Source organism: Seriola aureovittata, chromosome 18 (assembly GCF_021018895.1).
Source record: "Seriola aureovittata isolate HTS-2021-v1 ecotype China chromosome 18, ASM2101889v1, whole genome shotgun sequence".
Lineage (NCBI taxonomy): Eukaryota > Metazoa > Chordata > Actinopteri > Carangiformes > Carangidae > Seriola > Seriola aureovittata.
The window spans coordinates 8731293-8753259 of NC_079381.1; the positions used below are offsets into that span (position 1 = coordinate 8731293).

A 21967-nucleotide genomic window follows, 5' to 3' on the forward strand; every position below is an offset into this window, starting at 1 on the left:
TAAACTGTGTGTCTCTCTTTTCTTTATAGAGGGAGGGGGGAGGTTGTTTCAGGCTTACCTCCATTTTGCAAATGTAGTTGCTAGCAGGACCCCGACCCAGTGTTCAGTGTCCTCGAAGTTTTACTGTTGGACTCACTTGTAAGAAGAAACAAACTTTATAAACACTTCTTCGCAAATTGCTGTAAGACAGTCATGGTTACGGTCAGGGTTGCGAGCTAGCTTAGTCCAACTGTCTGTTCGAAATGCCCGCGACATCTACGTTCACGTTCATCTTGACCACACCTCGTTCCTGCTGTATTAAGCCCCGCCCTCTACCTGCGCGCCATTGGTAGTTGCTAGCAGGACCCCTAAGAGAAAAAAAAGTCTCAACAGTAACATTTAACCCTTGTATGGTATTCGGGTCAAATTGACCCGTTTCAAATTTTTACAAGAAGAAAAATGGTACAAGTATAATTTTTTTCTAGCTGAAACTCAATGGGCTTAGCTTATTTTCTGTGATAAACATGTACAAACAAAAAAAAGCACACATGCTACTATACCCCACGCATTTACATCTTTCATGTGGTCTTCGGGTCAGTTTGACCCGCATACACAGAGACACACAGAAACATGCCCACATACACAGAAACAAACACACACAGACATGCACACACATATATACACACACACACACACACACACACACACAAACACATGAACACATACACACACACACACACACACACACACACACACACACAGATAATGTTACATTATTGTAATCTAAGTCATTCTTTGAGCTGCTGATTCCTGACACAATTCAGAAAATTATTCTGGATATGACCAATCCCGAGGGGAGACGTGTTTTCGGTGACCAGTGGAAAGAGATGGACATCATGCTTCTGCATGCCTACTTTGGCATCCTCATCCTTGCTGGTGTCTACAGGTCAAAAGGGGAGTCGACTGAAAGTCTGTGAGATGCTGAGACAGGGAGAGCGATTTTTAGAGCCACAATGTCTCTGAAGAGCTTCCATGTATTCTCAAGAATCATCAAATTTGATGAGCGGGAATCAAGACCTGATAGATGGCGGGGGTACAAGTTGGCAGCAAGTGTGGGACCAGTGGGTGGACCGGCTTCCCCGTCTTTACAACCCTGGGCCCAATGTAACTGTGGACGAACGGCTTGTGGGGTTTAGAGGCCTCTGCCCTTTCAGGCAGTATATGCCCTCAAAACCAGTAAGGTATGGCATCAAAATCTGGGCTGCCTGTGATGCTGTTTCAGCTTATGCATGTAACATGCAAATTTATACAGGGAAGCCAGAAGGAGGAGCTGCTGAAAGAAAGCAGTGGACACGAGTGGTGCTAGATATGTCACAAGGCCTCAGTGGCCACAACATTACCTGCGACAATTATTTTTTCACGTCGTACAACCTGGGACAGGAGCTTCTCAAAAGAAAGCTGACAATGGCTGGAACAATCCAGAAAAATAGGATGGAGCTCCCACTTGAGGTTCTAACTGTGAAGAAAAGGCCAGTCCATTCCTCCAACTTTATGTTCACGGCCAACACTGTCCTGGTATCTTACATACCAAAAAAAGGAGAAAATGTGTTGCTCATGAGCACTCTACACAGGGATGGAGAGTTTGCATTCAAAATAATGAAAATGAAAACATTGTCTCACTTAATTTTTTCCAAGATAAGCATGATTTATGACACCCAAGTCTAAAGTTAAAGTGGATTTTTAACATCAATTATAACCTTATGACAAAAAAATGAATCACACTTCCATTGTTAATTGTGTTCTAGTAGAGACTGATTGCAATCATTAAACATATATGTTATCTCTATTGTTTGAAATTGAGATAAAGACAATATATGTTGATGAATTATGAAGTAAAATTTTATTTCAGAATTGTTTTTAAAACCGCAAATATGTCCCGGGGTCAATTTGACCCGAGGGATACCAGAGGGTCCCAAAAGTGAAGACAATACAAGGGTTAACTTATGATATAGGGAGACCCGGACTCCTAAAGACATTTTTTTCAAATGTCATCAGTTTCAATGAAGAGAAATTCTAAATTCACAAATAAAAAAAAAAGTACAGTTGATATGAAGAGCCAATTCTCCATTGTGTATTTCCCATACACTATACATTGGTATTTCCCCATGAAAAATTTCTCCACGTAAAAAAAAGGATAGACCTATCAGATAAACAGATAAAGGCTAGCCATTTCTTTAGACAGAAATGTGACATGAAAGTAAGTTCAGATGTTCCTCCATCTAACCAAAGGGAATGTTTCCATTCTAAATGGACAAGTTTGTCTGCTATCAATATTTTGTAACAAGTGTCTAACACCAATCAGGAGACCGGTAAACACAAGTCTTACAGCTCAACAATAGTAGGAAAGGTGTTGTTCTCTCTTTCCAAGACTATCACAGTGTGGATTATGTGCCAACCACTCAAATAAAACAATTGCAAAAGTGTTTTTTGATTTGTGAAACACAAACAAGACACAATTTCCAGTTGAATTAAAACAGCTTTATTAGTGTACACTGTAAGAAGTTGTATGTATATGTAGAATAGCTGGAAAGTCTATGAAGATCATCATCAGTGTTTGAAGAAGACAGAAATCCTAACAGCTTGTCATCTAATGAATATGCTCTGCTGATACCAAGAAAAAGTGTGTATGGTAAAATAAAAGTAAAACTATACAAGAACACCACTAGTGACATGTAGAAACTTCACTTTCTCCAAAAAGCCACCCTCTTAGAAATTCATCCTAAAGAGGCTTTTTATGGGGTTACACAATTGTCATCACAAATAAGAAAAAAAAATACATTATGTGATCTGTAAATAGGACTGTGGACCTTCAGAATGTGTAGATGTAGCTTAAATGAAACCTCATTTGGTCTCATCTGCAAAACACAGAATCTTTAGGGAAGCAAGAAAAAGGTGGTTGGTCTTCAGGTACAATGTTAGGTGGCACTCATTGAAAGAAAAAAAAGAAAATAGAAAGGCTTTTGCTGGACCCTGGCAATATATTTAAAACAGTTTGTCTAACCATCAGAAAGTACACCATGTGCATTTCTTAATGGGAAAATATGTCTGAGTATACAGTTCAAACAATCTGACGCCGCTGCATAGAACAAACATGTGGGTTAGCATAAACAATAATCTCAAAGGTATCACCAAATTTTTGTTATAGCATTTGTGTACTGACCTTGGCAAAGTAAAGTCAACTTTTTCCCTATGAAATAAAAAAAAACAAAAAAAAAAACAGACCAACAAGACAGGACAGACAGGTGGACAGATAGATAGGTACACATACAGAGAGACAACATCACTGCATTTGGCTGGTTTTGTTTGGTTACAAGTGAGTATGGTATGATTTTCCTAAAAGACAGTATAGTTTATAATTTGCCTGGGTGAAACCAACATAAAAACAGTTTGTCCTGCAGGGCCGTCATTTGCTTTTGAGATTTTTCAAAAGTGTCAATCTTTCACTTTGGTCGGAGTTCATTGCCCTGTAGGAGAGGATGTCAATGCAAATTTTGTTTTCTGCAGGATCTACAATATGTATGATTCAACATCATGATTTCTGGACTCCTTGTCACAGCCCTTGTTTCAAAAACTTAACTTTCATTATGCCTTCATTTGGTCTTCTACAACAAATTTTAAAATTTACATTTCCCCCACTTGTTGCAGTAGTGAGCAATGACAATAGGAAATGTGAACATGTTTACATGCACCAGCATCACTGTGCATCAAGTTAAGACCCTCATCAGGTTTTTGTCACAGTTTGGAGAAAATTAAACAAGATATCTGGAATGTGGCAGTATGAGTCAAGATGGTGGTGCAAGTATACACCTTGTCCCATTTATATATATTTACATGTACGACTTACAATCCCGTTTTACGTGATAACATTCTGTTTATGTATTCATTGCTGGGATACACATGAGCAATACACTTACAGTAAAGAGGTCTCAACTGGGATATAATATCATAATACCTGTGTGCATGTAAACACACTCACTGTAAATTAACAGTGTACAACCATACTGAGAATGAAACAGCTGCAGTGCTGAAATTGGCAGCAGCTTTTACACTACGTACTGGAATGTCATAAATTGCTAAAATAAGACAGAATTCAACAAATTCACCTTCCATAGTCAGAGCTTTTGAACTTAATACCAACTGTTGTGATAATGAAAATTAATACTATGTTGCCCAGCTGCTGGATTAAATCCTAGTACCTCCAAATTGTCAGAATTCTGGTTTTATTTAAGCAGCTTCATTTTATAATAAGTATGTTTTAAGAATGTATCTTGATCTATGCAATTAACCAAACCTCAAAAAGGACATTAGCAAGTTTAAGCCAATAAAATGCAACACCTGAAAACTGGAGTCATTAGATTTCATCAGCAGTTAGGTTTTTTGACAGAGTGGATCTGCAGTGTACAGGACATACTTGCATGCATTCATTCTTTGGGACAGCACTATCATAATTTGGGTCACACCACTAGAGCTGAAGAATTAGTAACAGTAAGGCAAAGAAATTTATTTTCCAACAGTTATAACAGCTGATAAATTCCAGAACTCAGCAGCCACTTTTACCATTTTAGCAGCCAAATGAGGTTTTGAAGAAAAGAAGATGGTAGTCATGATGTCACTCAGCACACAACTGGCACTGAAGAACTGTTGTCAGTGGTAAATGTTATATCCTATGCTACATACTTCACAAATCATCATCAAGCTGTGATAATTTCAAACAGAGGGCATATTCTAAAAAAATATTGAATTCTAATAAAAAGGAAGAAAGCTTTGAAGATTTTAAATATATTTATATATAAAATACATGAAAATACAAAAATGTAGCTAAAAGAATGTGTAAAGAAAATAATAACTGTGTAGTATAATTAGCTTGTCAAATACTTAAAGCTTAAATACTTTGAATTGAAAAGATTTGGACTCTAAAATACCAATGTAGGTACCAGCTGGCTTTTAGATCAGGGCAAGAAATCTCATTAAACTCAAATGAACGCTCCAAACACTTACAATAAGCCAATTGAGACAATATAAGGACAAAATCTTAATAGCGAATATTCTAAAAATATGAAAGATTTTCTTTTAATACTCTTAACTTCAAATGGGATTTGCAACATTCCTATCTGTACATTTCAAAACATATCTTGCTGTATTTTACATCAAAGGCATCTTTTTTTAGGGGTGCATGGTTTGGGGCAGTGCAAGTACAGTATAGGGGCAGTTTTTAAAGTCCCACACTGCAGGACTTTTCCTATTTTAAAGAATGTCAATAATGGAGAAACTGTGCATCAGTCCAAGCATTTGATCAAGAGAGACTTGCACAGTTTCTACATCTGTGAAACATTAAGAGATGACTCCTTCTCTTTTTGTCTGTTAAACAGCAGGGGGCGACACTGAAGCTTAGACTCTTGGGTTTACACTGAGCCCTGATCCTGCGTAAGGCTGACATAGGACTCTTCATATACAAAATGATATAATTTCAAAAATGGAGACAGAGACAGAGAGAGCAAGAGCATGCAGGAGGGAACATAGATAGTACATCTTGTTAGGCCTCAAAAATGATAAGAACTGTGAAAAACTCCTTCTGCATTTATTATTGTCTAAAAGACTTCAAACTGGATGAAGTTCCACAGGGGTGACATATCACACACTCTTGCTCTGAGGATTCCCTAGCTTACTCATTCCAGTTATCTGTGCTGTTTAGCAACTGACCACACTTTAAAATAAAAACTCCTCACAGAATTATAAAAGACATATTCAGCTCTGATCCACACTCAAACATCTGCCCCACTGCACACTCAATGTTGAATAGGACCAATCAACATTTAGCACAAAGAGGAAATAATTTTTTGCTATGTCAAAACAATTGTGTTAAAATGGCTAGTTAAGTGATGTATGAACTGCAAAAATGTGTCTCTGTTACAGTATATTTGTGTGCATGTGAACACGTAAAGATGGGGTATGTAATATTAATTACAGACATCAACCTTTTCTCCCAGTGGTCAGAGCTGAAGACCATGCAGTCCGTCGTAGTCAGGTCTGTGGCCACAACAACACAGGACTGATGGGGAGAGAAGCAAGAGAAGCGGAGATAAAAATGGACTGGAAGTTTGGTCACCGAAACCAAGAAATGCTAAGAAATTCATGTCCAGGCGTGAAGTTGACTTTGGTTGAACATGAGCCTGGAGTGGCAGTATGACTGTTAGTCAACCTTGTGTAAACGCAAATACTGATGCCGAGTCAAAGCTTGTGCTGTGGTAGGTGGTGAAGAGCCGGGGTGGACTAGTGGTTGGAGAGAGTGTCCTGTAGCTAAAAGGTCACATGTTTAATCCCAGAAACAGCCATTGCTTTGTCATTAAGGAGGACACTACAGCCCTCCCCTGCTTTGTGTTTCTGGATGAGAGCCTCAGTTAAATACCAAAAACATGAATGCAGTCTGGTCCATTAAGACAGCACTGTCTAGTCATTTTGATATTGCGGGTCGATTTTCTATTATTATTATTAGGTCCATGATTACTGGAATGTCAGCCTGACGTCGATCCAACAGAGCCAAAGGTAATCAGGTCCAGTGTGACATCACTATTAACATTCCACTATTGTCCATTAGTCATGTCATTCCTTTCATCCTCCAGGTCCATTGTTTAATCTTTTTTTTTTGTTTGTTTTTGTTTTGTTTTCAAAAAACGTTGTTAGTACATCAGTTTAAGACCGCATGGTTGTCTCCTTTAGGACACACTGTTCGAACGTTGTGTAATGTCAGTTTGACTTTTGCGTCCGCATCAGCAGAACCCTGTTTATGACATACTGGAACAGCGCACTGAGGGTGATCCCATCTGGGTCAGCACCTTATCCAACCACTGGAGGGGGCCGTTGAGATGCAGCTCAATCCAACAGGGGGTGCTGGTTACTGTCTGACGTCTGCAAGTGTAAAATACATCATAAAGGTAAAGACAAACTTCCCACTGGTTCTGCTGGGTCCAGCTGTGGCTAAAAGTTGTATGGCATGTGGTATTGATTATAATAATAGTCAAAATCCTTGTAACATTTATAGATGATGACAGTGTGACAGGAAACAGTCGCAGCCTAATACAAAAAGTAGTGTGTCAAATGTGAGTAGAAGTAGAGCACTTTTCCTAAAGCGATTAACAACAAATAAATAAAAAAATAAATGGGAGCTTGCATTGTCGAAATCTGACTACACAATAAAACACAGCTGACTACTCTGTGGCCCTGCCAGGCTTGGCCCAGGCTCTACAAACAGCAGAGACACTGACTGTTAACCAGACAGGCTACACAGCAGCTTAACCCTGGCCAGTGAGGACAAGCCAAAACACCCCCACAAACACTGCTGTCTGGCTCCTGGGAGGGTACAACACAAACCCGAGCCAGGAGCAGAACAGATGTTTGCTGGATGGATGGCTGGATGGCCACAGAGACAGAGATACAGACAAATGCCCTGTAATCTCTCACATTTTGCAACAAAAGGAGGAATATAATAAAGTTTAGGTTCAATTTTATCCGTGCAAAGTAAGTGATGATTCAGAATCTGAAGGTAAAATCAAAATTTGTTTCTCAATGTCTTAATTCATGTACTCTATACTTAAACTTAGTGGCATCCCGTCAAGGCGTAAGGATTCAGTAATATTCGGATCTCGAGTCCCTTTTCATAATTTTCTCAAAATTGAGTGCAGTAAAACTATTGACAAATACAGTTTTACAAGTGACCTTATTTAGGTTTAAGAAGTTGTGCCCTTTTCTCAGAGGTGCTGCCTCTATATTTGTAGCTTTACTTAAGTTCAGTCCATTAAGCTGAAGGCATATGACATCAGGCTGTGAGTCGTGTTCAGAGCAGATGATACAGATGCTTTATGCACCAAGCAGCATTTGGAGAGTTTCCAGGCTTTGCTGTGATCTAGCCACAGTGACTTAAGCTCAGCCAGTCCAGGCTTAAACATTATGATGAAAAGTTGCTGACATTTAGAGCAGCCAGCAAACTTGCCAAATGTAGCCTCCACCATATCATAGCTGGTTGTGTCACAAGGATGTTGCAGTAAATAAAATACTAAATACTCAAATAATAAAACCTACAAGATACAACTGACCAAAATAAGGATACACCTAAAAACCACAATACTCAGAATTTACTCAGATGTGAGTAAAATTTCAATTTCAAAGTAATGGCCATGATCACTTGTACTGAGGCAGCTAAATTTGAGTACATGGAGAATATCCAAACAGGACGAGGCTTGTAATAGCTGTTTTAAACCATTTAATTTAAAATAATCCTCATTTGCTAGAGGAGAAGCAATGGACTCGTCCCGTTCATATCAATTTTGTCACAAACAGAACTAGGCGCAACCAACAATAGCCACTGCACAGACAGCAAGTCATAATGTCACCAAGCTTCTAGCATGACCCTTGTTCACAAGGACACACAAATGAATTTCTCTGCACCACTTTCTGGTCTAACCAGACTCCTACAACCATCACTGATGATAATAAAGGAGAGAATGATGTGGTTAGATTGCAACACACCTGTACTCTGCTCCCCAGCCCTTGACGAAGCTCATCCTGATGGTGCACATCCTGGTTAGCTGGTAGACTGCCTCGAATCCCTGATTGACTGACTGGGCCAGCAATGCAGCAAACTCTTGGTTGTTAAAAATCTTCAGATTACAGCCTAAAAAAGGAAAAAAATATTCAGTGCATTTGTAAAGTCTTCAGACCCCATAGTTATGTTGTAGCCTTATGCTAAAATAAAATATAAATAAATAAATAAAAAGATATTTTCCCTCTTCAATTTACACTCAATAATTTTTACACCCATAATGACAAAGCGAACAGAGTTTTAGAAATATTTGAAAATTTGTTAAAAGGAAATAATGGAATATCACATTGACATAAGCATTCAAACATTTTACCATGACACTTGAAATTTAGCTCAGGTGCCTCCCATTTCTCTGCTGACTGGACATGATTTGGAAAGACAGACCTGTCTATATATCTGTTTCACAGACCAAAACCATTTTTTTTTTTACCAGGCTGTTTATTTCTGCTGTAAAATTGGGTATTTCAACATGCAGGTCTATGGGTATTTGCTCGCTTTTGGAGCCAGCTTCGAGTAGTCATCAGAGGAACTGCAGTTTTTGGCACAAATGTGTTGGCTTCATTTTTCAGCCCCGGAGGTTGCCGCTCAGTGCAGAATGATGAAGGAAAAAATTATTATTTTTTTGATTTTAGCATAAGGCTGGAACATAACAAAATGTGAAACTAAAATTGCCGCCTCGCAGTTGTACGCCTCCGCCAACCAGCAAAGTTGCAGGAAATATGGTCACAATCTCCCCTTCTGTTCCTGAGTTACAGCACTGAATAATGGCCAGAAGTGTTTTTGCAGAATGATGATGATGTCACAGTGAAGCTGACCTTTGACAACTTGGATATAAAATGTCATCATGTCATAATTTCTCCTATTAAGACATACTTGTTTTTGTTTTGAATGTGTTATAATTAGTATATAAATACGTGTTTGTTTGTTTTTTAGGTAACAGTGACCTTTCACCTTTGACCTCCAAAATCGAATCAGTTCATCCTTGAGATAAAGTGAATGTTTGTGCTCAATGTGAATAAATTCCCTCAAGGCATTACTGAGATATCGCGTTCACGAGAATGGGATGTACAGATGTACAAACGTACAGACGTACAAACGTACAGACAACCCCCTCAAACATAATGCCTCCAGCCCTGGCTGTCGCCAGTGTGGAGACATAAATATTGAACGGGTATGAACACTTTCTGAATGCACTCGAGGTGTGAGGCATAGACTGGTCATCACCACCAGAGAGAGGAAATTCAGACATAGACCTTTCTTCATCTCGGTGGACGATGAAAACACCAGGGACACTGATGGAAATACTTGAAACACTAAAAACGAAAGTTACCTATTAATCATTGTACAGCAATGTACATTTTCAAAACCTAACTGACAGATTTACTTCACCATGTCTTTGAGGATAACTTAAAAGCATCTAGCAGAGGCATTGTGAATCTTGAGGTGTGGGTGTATTGTATGTTGGTGATTATTCTCCACATGGCTGAGCAGTCCAACCCCTGAACAATCTACGAGATCCTTGTGCTTCCTTTCAGTACAATTCTGCGCCTCAGTAATGACACTGTTCACAATGCTGCTCATTTGGCCAGAAATGAAATGTTCAAAGTTACATGGGTAGAGATGAGTCAGTGTGTGTGGGTGAGAGTCGGAGAAAAACTGTCACATTGTGGAGGGCATTAGTGCTCTCCATGATGTAGCCCTCACTCAGGACTATTTTCATCATAAAGGTAAGCCATTATGTACCAAGAGTTATGGAATTTGTAGTACTGACTCTTTTTCCTCATAGGGATCCAAGCTGCCAGATAAAACCAGACATCAACCCTGCAAATATATCTTATTAGCAAACCAGACAGGAGGCCTTTTGGAAGATGTATAGCAAGAAATATTATGTGTGTTTATAAACCTGGTGGTATCTTGCAGACTGTGGCAGGATGCCAGCCGTATCGCTGGTTGCAGTTGGGACTCTGGACAAAAATGGCACTGTCGCTGAGGCACTCGGCGAACACCTCCCCTCCGATGTAATACAACCTCACGCCGCGACCTGCAGAGTGTGAGACAGGAAATAATGTGAAGATAAAAGGGACAAAAAGAAAAGGAGGAAGACATAAATCATGAAGAGCGTTTACAAGCAGGGTCTAAACATGCATGTTTGTTCAAACAAATCAGTGTAAAGAATCTGAGAAAAGCCCGTTGGAAACCACTGAAAAGGAGTGCTGCAACACCTGCACTGTGCAAATCTTTTTAACTTTTAGTACTGATAATAACTGATAAACTGCACATTTATGTGTGTGTAGATGTGTGTGTGTGTGTGGTTGTACCTATATGTCTCCTTGTCATTTCAACAGTTGCATTCCTGTTAACATTACTGAGAAGCCCTAGACAGAAGCGTTCAGAGTTGGAGGGGTCAGTGAAGCCATCAACTGTCAGAGATGGCTGTGAGGCGTGGAATGTTTCTCCAACCCGCTGGTTTAGCTCATAGTAGGCTATAGAGCACCAGAAAGCTGGTTCACTGTAGGTGACCGGCTGAAGGTCTGGAAAACAATAAATAAAGGAGGAAACATTTTATATTTCCTTATTTTAAAATTTTACATTTCTACTCTGGGTTTACAAAAAAAAAAATCAAACAGTTTCTAACATTTTTTAAACTTTGAGAGCTGTATATTGACTTACAACTAACAAAGATGGATTAAGGTTCATATACACATAAGGCAGTCTTACCCAGGCCATGACTGACAGGCGACAGGGTGCTTGGTGACATTTCTGCTGGTGAACCTGGGAGAAAAAAAAAAAAACAATAAATAACACCTTTTTGTAATCTGTATTATATTTGATATAGAATGTGGAAACTGTAGTTAATATGTTCACTGTGTTAATTATATGTTTGTCAACACAAGAAAATAATCACAAGTGTGGCATTTAAGTTGTCAAAACTGATCTTCTGACCCTTTTAGTATGTCTTTGTCCAGTCAGTGAGATGCACAACAGCATGTACACTACCACAACACTAAACAAGTCTACCTGATTCCATACTTTGATTCATCTGCTGGTCACTGGTCTCTCCATCTTCGCTGATGTAGCCAGGTGGAGGGGTCTCTGTACACAGAAACATTAAATAAGATTACATTGTTGTGCCTATGAGACAGAACTGAGGTCTTTGTGTGAGGGTTATGCATGTATGATCACCTGTACACAGGAAAACAACCACCATGCTGGCAGTCTTATCTTTAATTAACAACCTTCTATTAAAAATAAATCTAGTCGGCTTGTATGACAGATAATGCAATAAGTGAATTAATTAAAAATGAAAAACAAAAATTTTATTTCCTGCTCTGCATACAGACCCGGTATATAGTTATTAGGAGGGTCTATGCCAGCAGGGAAGTTGGTATTTTCAGGGATGGAGTTTGTAAAGTCATCTAGAGGTGGAAGCTCTGTCAGAATCTCTGTGTGGCGTGGCACCAACACTGGAGGCAGCACTAGAGAGAAAAAGCAAGACAAATACAATTTGTTGTACAAACCACTTTCACATTAGTTGTATAATTAAATGCACTTTTTCCCCAAGCAATTGTGTGCAAAAAAGTCGCACACGAAAACAAATAAACCTAAACACATCTAGACTGATTTCTATAGCTCAAACTGAATTAAAAACCAGTAATGAAACTCCCAACAGATTCAGCTGGCATGACCAACATCATTTGTTAGAGGGCACCTTGAAGATCACAGCCAGCAGTGCTCAGAGTAAAACCCTTTCTCTCTCTCTCACACACTCTCTCTCTCACACACTCTCTCTCTCTCACACACACACACACACACACACACACACACACACACACACACACACACACACACACACACACACACACACACACACACACACACACACACACACACACACACACACACACACACACACACACACACACACACACACACACACACACACACACACACACACACACACACACACACACACACACACACACACACACACACACACACACTTCTCAAAGATCATTACCAGGCGTCTCCACTCTCTGGTAATGGTAGGGATTGACACACACTTCATCCTTCTTGAGGTTGAAGGCGTACTGGCAGGTGTCAATGGCCCTCAGCTCATGGTGGCTGTGAAGGTCGGGCCATCTCCACAGGCGGCAGTAGATGACGTGGGGCAGGCCCTTACGATGGGATACCTGGAGACGCCCGTCCAGTGACCTGGGAGGGTTGGGAGAAAGGATGGCTCACAGCTCAGTGATGTGCCCAAGTCTTGACAGCAGACCATAAGCTGGGAGGAATACTTGGAGGTGCTCATGCTTTCTGTAGTGTGTGGCTTTATAGGATAATAGGTATGTAATATCCAAATAAATACAAACAGGAATAAACAAGAAACCCAGTGGAGTTCAGGACGCTGATGGTGTTTTATTGCTAAACCTTGTTTTCTAAGATTCATCAGCACAGTTAGAAAGAGCCACTATACAGTAAGAATGATCTCTAAAACTAGTAAAACAAAAATACCGTTTATCTTTTCTGTTCCTTTGTAAATCTAAGTTGTAACTGACTAGCCTCATTTTACAGAAAAGTGTATCTCTTTTAATAAGTATCTCTATTAAAATCACCATTAAACTGATCTATAGTCAAGTATTTTGGTCACTGCCTGATAGCACATCACACATGAGCTTAATGTAATGGATTTTGATTATTACATTTACTTCTTACTGCTGAATCTGCGTATTACATACACCTCATCAAATACGGCTCAATTATTTTCTTATTGCCTGTGTCATGTGCATTATAACACTGTTGCCCGGGATACAAACAGACAATTGCATTACCATTTTCACTGTGTAACTTTTGCAGCAATGAAGAGATGTATAACAATTGCCGACTCATTGTGTATTTGTGTGCATGCGAGTGTATTCACCTGCTGTGGTCATGGTATCCGTACATGCCTGTAGAGTCCCACTGCTCTATCGTGTGGCCTGAGCCTAGACCCCATAGATCTGAGCAATTGCTACAGACACACAAACACACACACACAAAAAGACATGCATACACATGTACACACACAAACGCAGGCACAAGACAAGTGCAAAAAAAGGATAAAAATAAAAGCAAATAGATGGTGAACATGAGATGTCTTATTCCAAATTAGTAGGATGAAATCACACATACAAATATTCACAGCTGGTCTCTTATTGACATGAAGGAGGGCAAAAAAATGGGCACTCTCTCTCTTCAATAAGAGACTATAACTGGATGATAGGTGATCATATGACAAGTCCAAATCTGACAGTGATGTGGTACAATCAGGTGATGCAAGGAGCTAGAAGGGATTAAATTGCAGCGGCCTGTTAAAACTTTTAGATGAAAGACGATACCAGGATGAAATAATCTTTGATTTCCGCTTTCCCGCTCACGTGTGATCTTACTCACACTGTAGAAGCGTATGAAAAAGAATACGTCTAATCATTTTACTTGGTTTTTGAGCTTTAAAGTTAAGCAAGCTCCTGACTGCATAGCCTGACTGCACATAATATCTGAGTTACACATACATATGATTCACATTTCTGCGTATTATTTCTAAGCCATGAGGAGGAGTGTGATGTGAAGCAGCGAGTCACACAGGGTCACACAATATGTGCATCTAAACAACAATATGAGAATGAGGGAAATAAAGAAATTCAATAGACTACACAGAATGTGTTAGGACATGACAACTGAAAAAAACCAGATACAAAACAAATGTGTGTATACAAGTACACAGTGTGAGGAAATCACACAATCCCGACTGTTGCTAAATTGTTCTCTAATGAGAGGAGAGGAGAGGAGAGGAGGAGATTCTGCTGTCTGAACAGAGCAAAGTGATTGCCAGACCTGTCTGTACAAGACCTGCTATCTCGACACTTATCATCCTACTGAAAGAGTTCTACAAATACAAGTTCGAAGTATCCTATCTCCAGACACAGCTCATGCCTTGCCATCTTCCCTCCTCACATAAAAGGTCAAAAGAACAATCACTTCAGTGTCCGTCTGTCAAAAGCTTTCTCTCTGAGACTCATCTACTTATCTACTTGCCAGTAAATCACTCTGGATAGAAGCTTAAAAGCTAGAATTGTAAATTAAATTTGTTTAGATATCAGCTAAACTGGATGATTTGTAAAACGTCATGAGGATATTTTCACTCCAGAGCCGTAAACTGTTTTGTACACAGTTTTTGAAACCTTCTGAGTTCATTCAGTTACCTACGCCTGCTATCCCTAGACAGAGATGAGCTGTTGCACTCTTCCTCTATCACACTTCCTACCTCCACCCAAGCAGAAATCTACAAGGCCCTACACCTGCTATCTCCTGACAATCCTCCAGACACCATCCTGACATCCTCCACCGCCCAACAAAACAAGAACTACAAGAGCAAGAGCAATTTATCTCAGATTTTTATCAACCTTGCGTCTCTGTGTTCAAAGGTAAGTGAGTTATACATCAAAATGCCTGGAATGCTAACTACCAAAAACTGCTGAGAACTGTCAAATAATATATCTAGACCTACAACTTCATGGTAGGGATTCCTTTAACATGTAGCCATTTTAGCCAAGCCACCATCAATCCTTGAAAAACACTCATTTTGCAGACAGCCATTCTTTCATTTAACCTCAATACCACTGTGTGTCAACTGATTACCACAGGACAGGCCATATGTCTCTTAAATAAGTGTTTTTATGATGATCTATGGGCGCAAGATAATACAAGAAAACAAACATTAAGTTCTACTGCTACAAACCCTGAAATCCTGAGGTTAAAAAAAAGACAACTCTTCCTCTTAGCCTGAGGACAGCAGCAGTATTCAAGCAAATATCTAAAAAGAACCGCCATCACCTTATCAGCACCACTTCAGAAGCTATCTAGTCTACATTCCTCACAGTGAAGAAACGGTGAGAGGCCTGGCATCAGACCCTTTCATGTCAGATGGTTGTACTTCTGCCCTTTTTTAAAAATCTTTTTGGTTACATTTACAGTAGCTCTCTCCACCCTTCTCAACTACACTCTGAACTTCCTAATATTTCCTCATCAACCCAAGCAGTTTCAGTTAAAGTCTATAACCACATACTGTATCTATATATGTTGTCATACACTATGTGTTGCAGAATCACCTTGGATAAATATGGGTTACCCTTCATTATTCACTCATTTTACCTTTTGTGTTACTCTAGCATTGCCCTGTTTCATACTTCATTTACACAACTTAACAATACTCACATGTGTTGAGAGCTACTCTGTATGTGAGCCAGCACTGATGCTCTCACCAGTTCAATTCTATAACTTAAATATTACGACCCATTATGGAGCAGCTCGATGCAGAGTGTAAATCTACACAGCGTGCATTAAGACTGCAATGTGATTAGATCTGTCTGACCTCAGTACAGGGTGCATTGCTGAGAAAGTAACCACCCACCAGGAGCGCCATCGTCCGATATTACTTCAGTCACAGAGGATAAATCCTTCTATGATTAAAGAAAAGTAAACATATGCATTGCTTTAACACCTCCTCTGCTAAACCTGCATCTGCCATGTTTATTTTTCCTATCACCCCTACACTTTCTCAGCATGTCACAAAGCTGATGCATACCACATTTACTCGGGTCGTATTATAACGCCATGTATGAATGAGGACTTCCCCCATTTGTTTCCATCTGTCAAAAATGAACCAGAGGAAACAAGATGGTGCAGTCATCAGGGATAGCATCCTTAGGTCAAAGAGCAAGGTTCAAGACACAAAACTATCTGGTTGAAGCAGGACGCCAAATGCAGCTAACTTGCGGTTGACAGTGTACAGAGTGTAATGGACTTTTCTCTCTATGGGGAGGGATTCTATTATTGATACTTTATAATCAAAAGGAAACGCAGAGAAAGGTTAGATTACATAGAAAATTTGAGAAGGGAAGCTCATAAAATCTTCACAGAGCAGACTAGTGATCTCCCTGTTCTGCTGATCCTCAGCACACTGACTGATGTTAATCACATGCTTTTCATGGGGGTTCCCTTGTCTTTGCCACTTTTGTCACGATAAGGTTTCACCTGGTCTGGTGACTTGGCTCATGTAACTATCATGCAACACAGGAGAAATCTATACTGACAGACACATGAACCACTCAGTATCTACAGCATTAGCAGCTTTGGGTGCACACAGGTTCCTTCATAAAAAAAAAATACTTCAAAGAAACAAATTTACTCAAAGTGTATTTTCAAGTGAGGTGAAGTGAGTTTTTCTTGTGAAAAATAATGAAGATCTAATGCAACATGAGGCCAAGGTTTTCTGTTTTAAAAGAGTCTGTTCAGATATGATGGATGAAAGTTGTTTGTTTTTTTTTCACTGCATCTTTTCTCCATCTTGAGAACCTTTGCCAACACTTTAGGATAAGAAAACACTCTTCACATTAAATGAGGTCTTGTCATACATCCTACATCAGTGTTTGTAGGGGGGTGGTGTATTCCCCAAAGCCCAGGGCAAACAAGCTATTTTATGCCATGCTTAACCGTTCTTGCCAACAGCCATCAACAGCCATTACCAGCCATTCAGACTGTCTTGTTTCTTTGTCTCCATACTTAAAGATTTTGTTTAACATTTAGATTTTACTTCCAAGTAGAGATGCACCAATAGCATTTCAGAACTGATTCAGGAACAAAGAACTTCATTAAATGGAGTAGCCAGTGCCGAGTACCAATCCAAACACTTAATTAGTCACCCATGTTGTTGTCATGAAGTACACACACCTGTGCTAAACAAATGTGTGCCTTCAGTTAGACACATCAGCATTTGGCATATTCCACTCTACATTTTCCTAGAAACACTAGATGTTTATTATGCCAAGGATATTTTTTTGAAAACATCACAGTATCTACACAAACTTCATTCGAAGAAGGGCTCTGATGCTGCAGAGTATTGGTGCATCTCTACATTTAAAACTCATTTAATACGCCCACTGTTGGAGTCTGTTATAAGCTCTCAAGTCATCTAATCGAATTCCTTTTGATGAACTTCCTCTGATCTTAATCTAATTGGCACTTTCCAACAAGTTGTGTCAACCTATCTAATCAGTGTTACAGGATAAAAGGCAATGCTCAAAGGTTTTGTAGCTGTAAAAGACAACAGCATTGACACGATCAGAGCCCGTCACACTATCAGTAACTGCTCAGAATAAAGCTAACGATCACAAGCTCTGCACATAGTGTGAATGTATACATTTTCTGCATATAGTCAACACAAGACAAGTTTGGCTGGCATCATGTGTTGGACATCTGTTTCCTCCAATCAGGTTTCACTTCTGCTGCCTTGCTAACCTATGGCACAACAGAATGGGGAAGCGGACCCATTGTTGCACAACAGAGACTTTTCTTTCTGCAAGCCTGTGGGTGCCTGTCACCCTCCTGCTTACTTTCATGTGTGTTGACACACCTAGCTGTGTTAATCTGTATTGGTGGTATTGTGGTATACCAGGGCACATGAACTGCGGATGTGTGAATATGAACGCAACATGAAAGTGTGCTTGAGCTACAAGTCAGTGAATAGAATAGTTTTGATCATCATTTAAGACATTTATAAAACAAAAACGTTGCCCATTTACTGACACAAGTTTCTCAAATGTGAGACTTTGTTGGTTTTAAATTATTTTGAAATTGTGTTTTGAACCTCATCCTGGGTTCAGGGAGTCAGAATGGGCAATTTTCTACATTATCTAAATTTCTACTTGTTAATAACCGTTCTAAATGAACAATAGTTGAAAATCATTAATTGGCAGATTGATTTAAATTGTGTATCTATGTGTAGGAATGTACATCTGTTCCTCTGACCTGATCATGATGGTAAAATTGTGTTTGTGTGTTACCTGGTTGTTACTACCCCTGTGACAGTGGCCATGGCGTGTGTGTGTGGGGGTGTGTGTGTGTGTGTGTGTGTGTGTGTGTGTGTGTGTGTGTGTGTGTGTGTGTGTGTGTGTGTGTGGTAGAGAGCAAAGCCAGAGAAACACAGAGGAGAGGATTGCATACGTGTGTCCTCATCTCACCTGGGTATGGTGACACACTTTGTGTTGCTGTTCTGTGTGCTGATGGCTTTCTCGAGCTCATCAAGCTGCCCCGTCTTCTTCAGCTTCTTCACAAGGCTCTTCACAGCTTTTTCACACCATTTATCCTCCTGTCCTCCTCCATTCTGCTCCCCTACTCCTCCTATTCCTCCTCCTGCTCCCCCACTACCTGCTGGAGTCTTTTTCCATCCCAAGAGGCGTTTCACTACTGGGGGAGTGAAGGGAAGGATGGAGGACATGGTGGCCTATGTGTGTGTGTATGTGTGGACCCAAGTGTGTTTTGATGTCCCTCTTAATCTGATGTGATGAGAAAAAGGGACAGGGGAAGAAGGGTGATACAGGTTGTGGACTGTTGACTGAATTCCAACTGGAGATTCAAAAAAGCTATATACAGAATATATGCACGTATTTCTGAGTAATGTCTAATCAGAACTAAGGCATAGATCTTGAGGACTCTTTAGAAATATCAGATGGAGAGCACAAAACATAGGGAGTGAAGAGTAGCACATCCAAAAAAACCTAAGAAATGAGGGAAAGAGAGAAAGCACAAATTAACACTTGTAAGAGAGAGGACAGATAAGAAGATACAAAGAAACATTCATTTCTGTAATGGTGAGACCAATTGTGCCCACACATTTGCCCAGAGCCATGACTATGATATCTATCATAGCCCCCCACTGCTAACCCTCCCACTATCTACCGTGCTGTATGTCAGCCAGACTAGCAGCCATAGCACTACACACCCTGTGCAAAGTTCTTAAAAATTAACTGACTGTGTTTTATATTGAGCATTTGTTGGACAAACTCTGATGAATATACTCTACTGCTGGTGCACACTTAGCTGTGGACCCATGCTTCTCAATCATAATAAGAAAATTAAGCTCTTCTGTTTGCACAAGTAGGTTTGTTATCTTGCAAAACCACTTCCAAACTGTAAGTCTTCAGATCCGGTAACACAAAGACTTTTTTGGGGGGGGTGCAGATTGCATCAGTCAGCTTACTGATACTGATGCATTAACTTCTTACATATTGTATATCATGGCAATCTATTTAAATGTCACAATTAGTATTGAAAGAATAAGATTTTAGTTCTGTGTGCTTTTTTTGAAAACTTTAATGATGGTTTAAGGGAGTAGATATATTCTTACAAAATGTCACAGGTCAGTTAAGGTACTTAACCTCACAAATTCTCATAATACAGCTCTGCACAAATCACATATGATTGTTCAAAGTACTACAGACCTTGTGCATTAAAATAATTTTAAGTTTTACTCAAAATAGTGGAGGGTGTGGATGATTTTTTATCTTTATTTGTCCAACCTTTAAAAAACTCATTGAAGAGAACTTTAAATGTAGAGTCATGTTAAAGCATCTTTTTTTTTTTTTTTTTTTACTGAGAAGAGAGGAATTTATGTCTAAAGTGGCAAATCTATGTCAATATCTATACTAATCCCAAAATAATCCTATAGTAAACCTATGCTATTATTAAAACCACTGTTCGCCCTCTCATAGGAAAGCTGAGCAGTGTCTAACTGTGTTAAACCCCGGACAGGAGCTTAAAGCCTTACCAGATGAAACATGCTGCCCTATACAGAATCTTTTAAGTTTCACAGATCATTCCTTCAGACTATCAGTTATTTTGGCGGGTGAGCAATTCACTGTTTTAAATTTCATATGGTGATTTTGGAATTCAATGGCCACAACGCACACTGAACAGTTCTGGTTGAGCTCTGACTTGCATGTGTAACCTTATACAATATTATGGTTCTCATATTATTGCCAGGATGCATTTCCCAGCCTAATGAGGAAACACACATGGCACACACACAGAGCAAATTGAGAAAGAGACCTAGACAGAGTACTCTAACTGAATTATTAAGTCAAATTTGGCTGTCCTCTCAAAACACAAACATTTTTGTCATGTGTAGATTAGTTCAGCCGATAACTGATCACTGACTCACTCATAAATAAATACAGACAGAACCACTCAGTGATGCAGGTTTTTCAACTTAGCTGCCAGGGAGGAAGGGATAACTATCCTCAGCATGTTACCCTGAAAGTCCAAGCTCCTTCTAAGAATTAATTTCGCAGGCTTAACCCTTGGACTGCTTACTATTAGTGTAAGTGTATGAATGGCTTTCAGAGCTAGTCAGACCATTCCTGAAAATAATTAACTACAGTCTTAGTCCTGCAGTTCCTTGATATTGTCTAAACATCCAAACATGCTTTCCATTAGAGCCATCATACACTACACAAATAATAGCTTTGGGGAGAAGGCTTTGATGCCAGCATAAGAGTCAGAGGCTGGAAAAAAAGTATGTCTGAGTCAAATATTGTAAGTTGTTCAATACCTTAAATGGGGTCCTTGGAAAGTGATTCTTTAGCAAAATAAAGGATCACTTAAATTCATAATTGGTTGAAGTGGTTGCTAATTTTACTAAAGGTTGATACATAAAGGAAATGTTATAAGAAACTCTTAAAACAGCTAAAAGCTCGTGAATTGCTGCTGGGGGGGAACCAGGGTCGTATGTGGGAGCCTTTCAAAGTGAATAGAAAGTCTTAATGTAAGGAACAAAAAGCACAAAACGTGCTGATATCGGCACAACGCATATATCTAGTCGAAATGCTGACCACGGCTATCAGGGCCTTGTGGGCAAAATAAGCAATCTTATTTTGTCTGAACCGTTTTGTCTTTTTTGTGAGAAACTGCCTGTTTGGGTTACTTCTTCCCCTGAAACCGTACACATAACAAACGCACGGTTTGAAGAATAAGCTAACGCTACTAACTGCTATTCAGACTAAACAGCCAGTGAATGTAGACTTTGACAAGACACAAAAAGCGACTTGGTTTTAACGCTGGGTGTCAATTGCTGTGATATACAGGCACAGTGAAAATATTCAGGTTTCTTTTGTCTCGAAATGACTGATAGTCCCCCCCCGCCTCTCTCCTCCTCCCCTCGCCTCCAAAAAAAAATCCGCTAGCAAGCTTGCTACTTTGTGTCACAGACAAATAAATAGGTCTGTTGCATGTTTCCTCGCTTGCAAATCAAATGTGTTTCATAGTTAAAAACACACTTACCACACGCGGAGGTGAAAGGACACCGAACGGTCACTCGGGTACCTGTCCGAAAAGCCTGCCTGTTCATTATAAATGCATCCAGAGAGACTTTAAACTGTATTTTCCACATCCGAGCCGCCGGGATGATGATGGCCCCTCATTCAAAGCTCAACCAAACATGTACAGCAAAACATAAACGGC

The 21967-nt window shown here is 39.6% G+C and overlaps 1 protein-coding gene across 3 annotated transcripts; it reads right to left on the reverse strand.

Annotated features, from left to right (window-relative positions):
* Positions 1-2502: 2502 nt before the first annotated feature.
* smad2 (SMAD family member 2) lies at positions 2503-21927 on the reverse strand. Of its 3 annotated transcripts, none has more exons than XM_056403553.1 (11): positions 21788-21927; positions 18691-19227; positions 13554-13643; positions 12654-12847; positions 11977-12111; positions 11666-11728; positions 11354-11407; positions 10954-11166; positions 10539-10676; positions 8563-8707; positions 2503-6945 (listed from the first exon to the last, which is right to left on the reverse strand). In XM_056403553.1, the coding sequence occupies exons 2-11, from the start codon at positions 18945-18947 to the stop codon at positions 6822-6824; spliced, it is 1413 nt and encodes a 470-aa protein (XP_056259528.1). In that variant the 5' UTR covers positions 18948-19227; positions 21788-21927; the 3' UTR covers positions 2503-6821. The 3 variants fall into 3 exon arrangements, with proteins under 3 accessions (XP_056259528.1, XP_056259527.1, XP_056259529.1); XM_056403552.1 differs by having other exon boundaries at positions 11654-11728; XM_056403554.1 differs by lacking the exon at positions 13554-13643 and having other exon boundaries at positions 11654-11728.
* Positions 21928-21967: the final 40 nt, after the last annotated feature.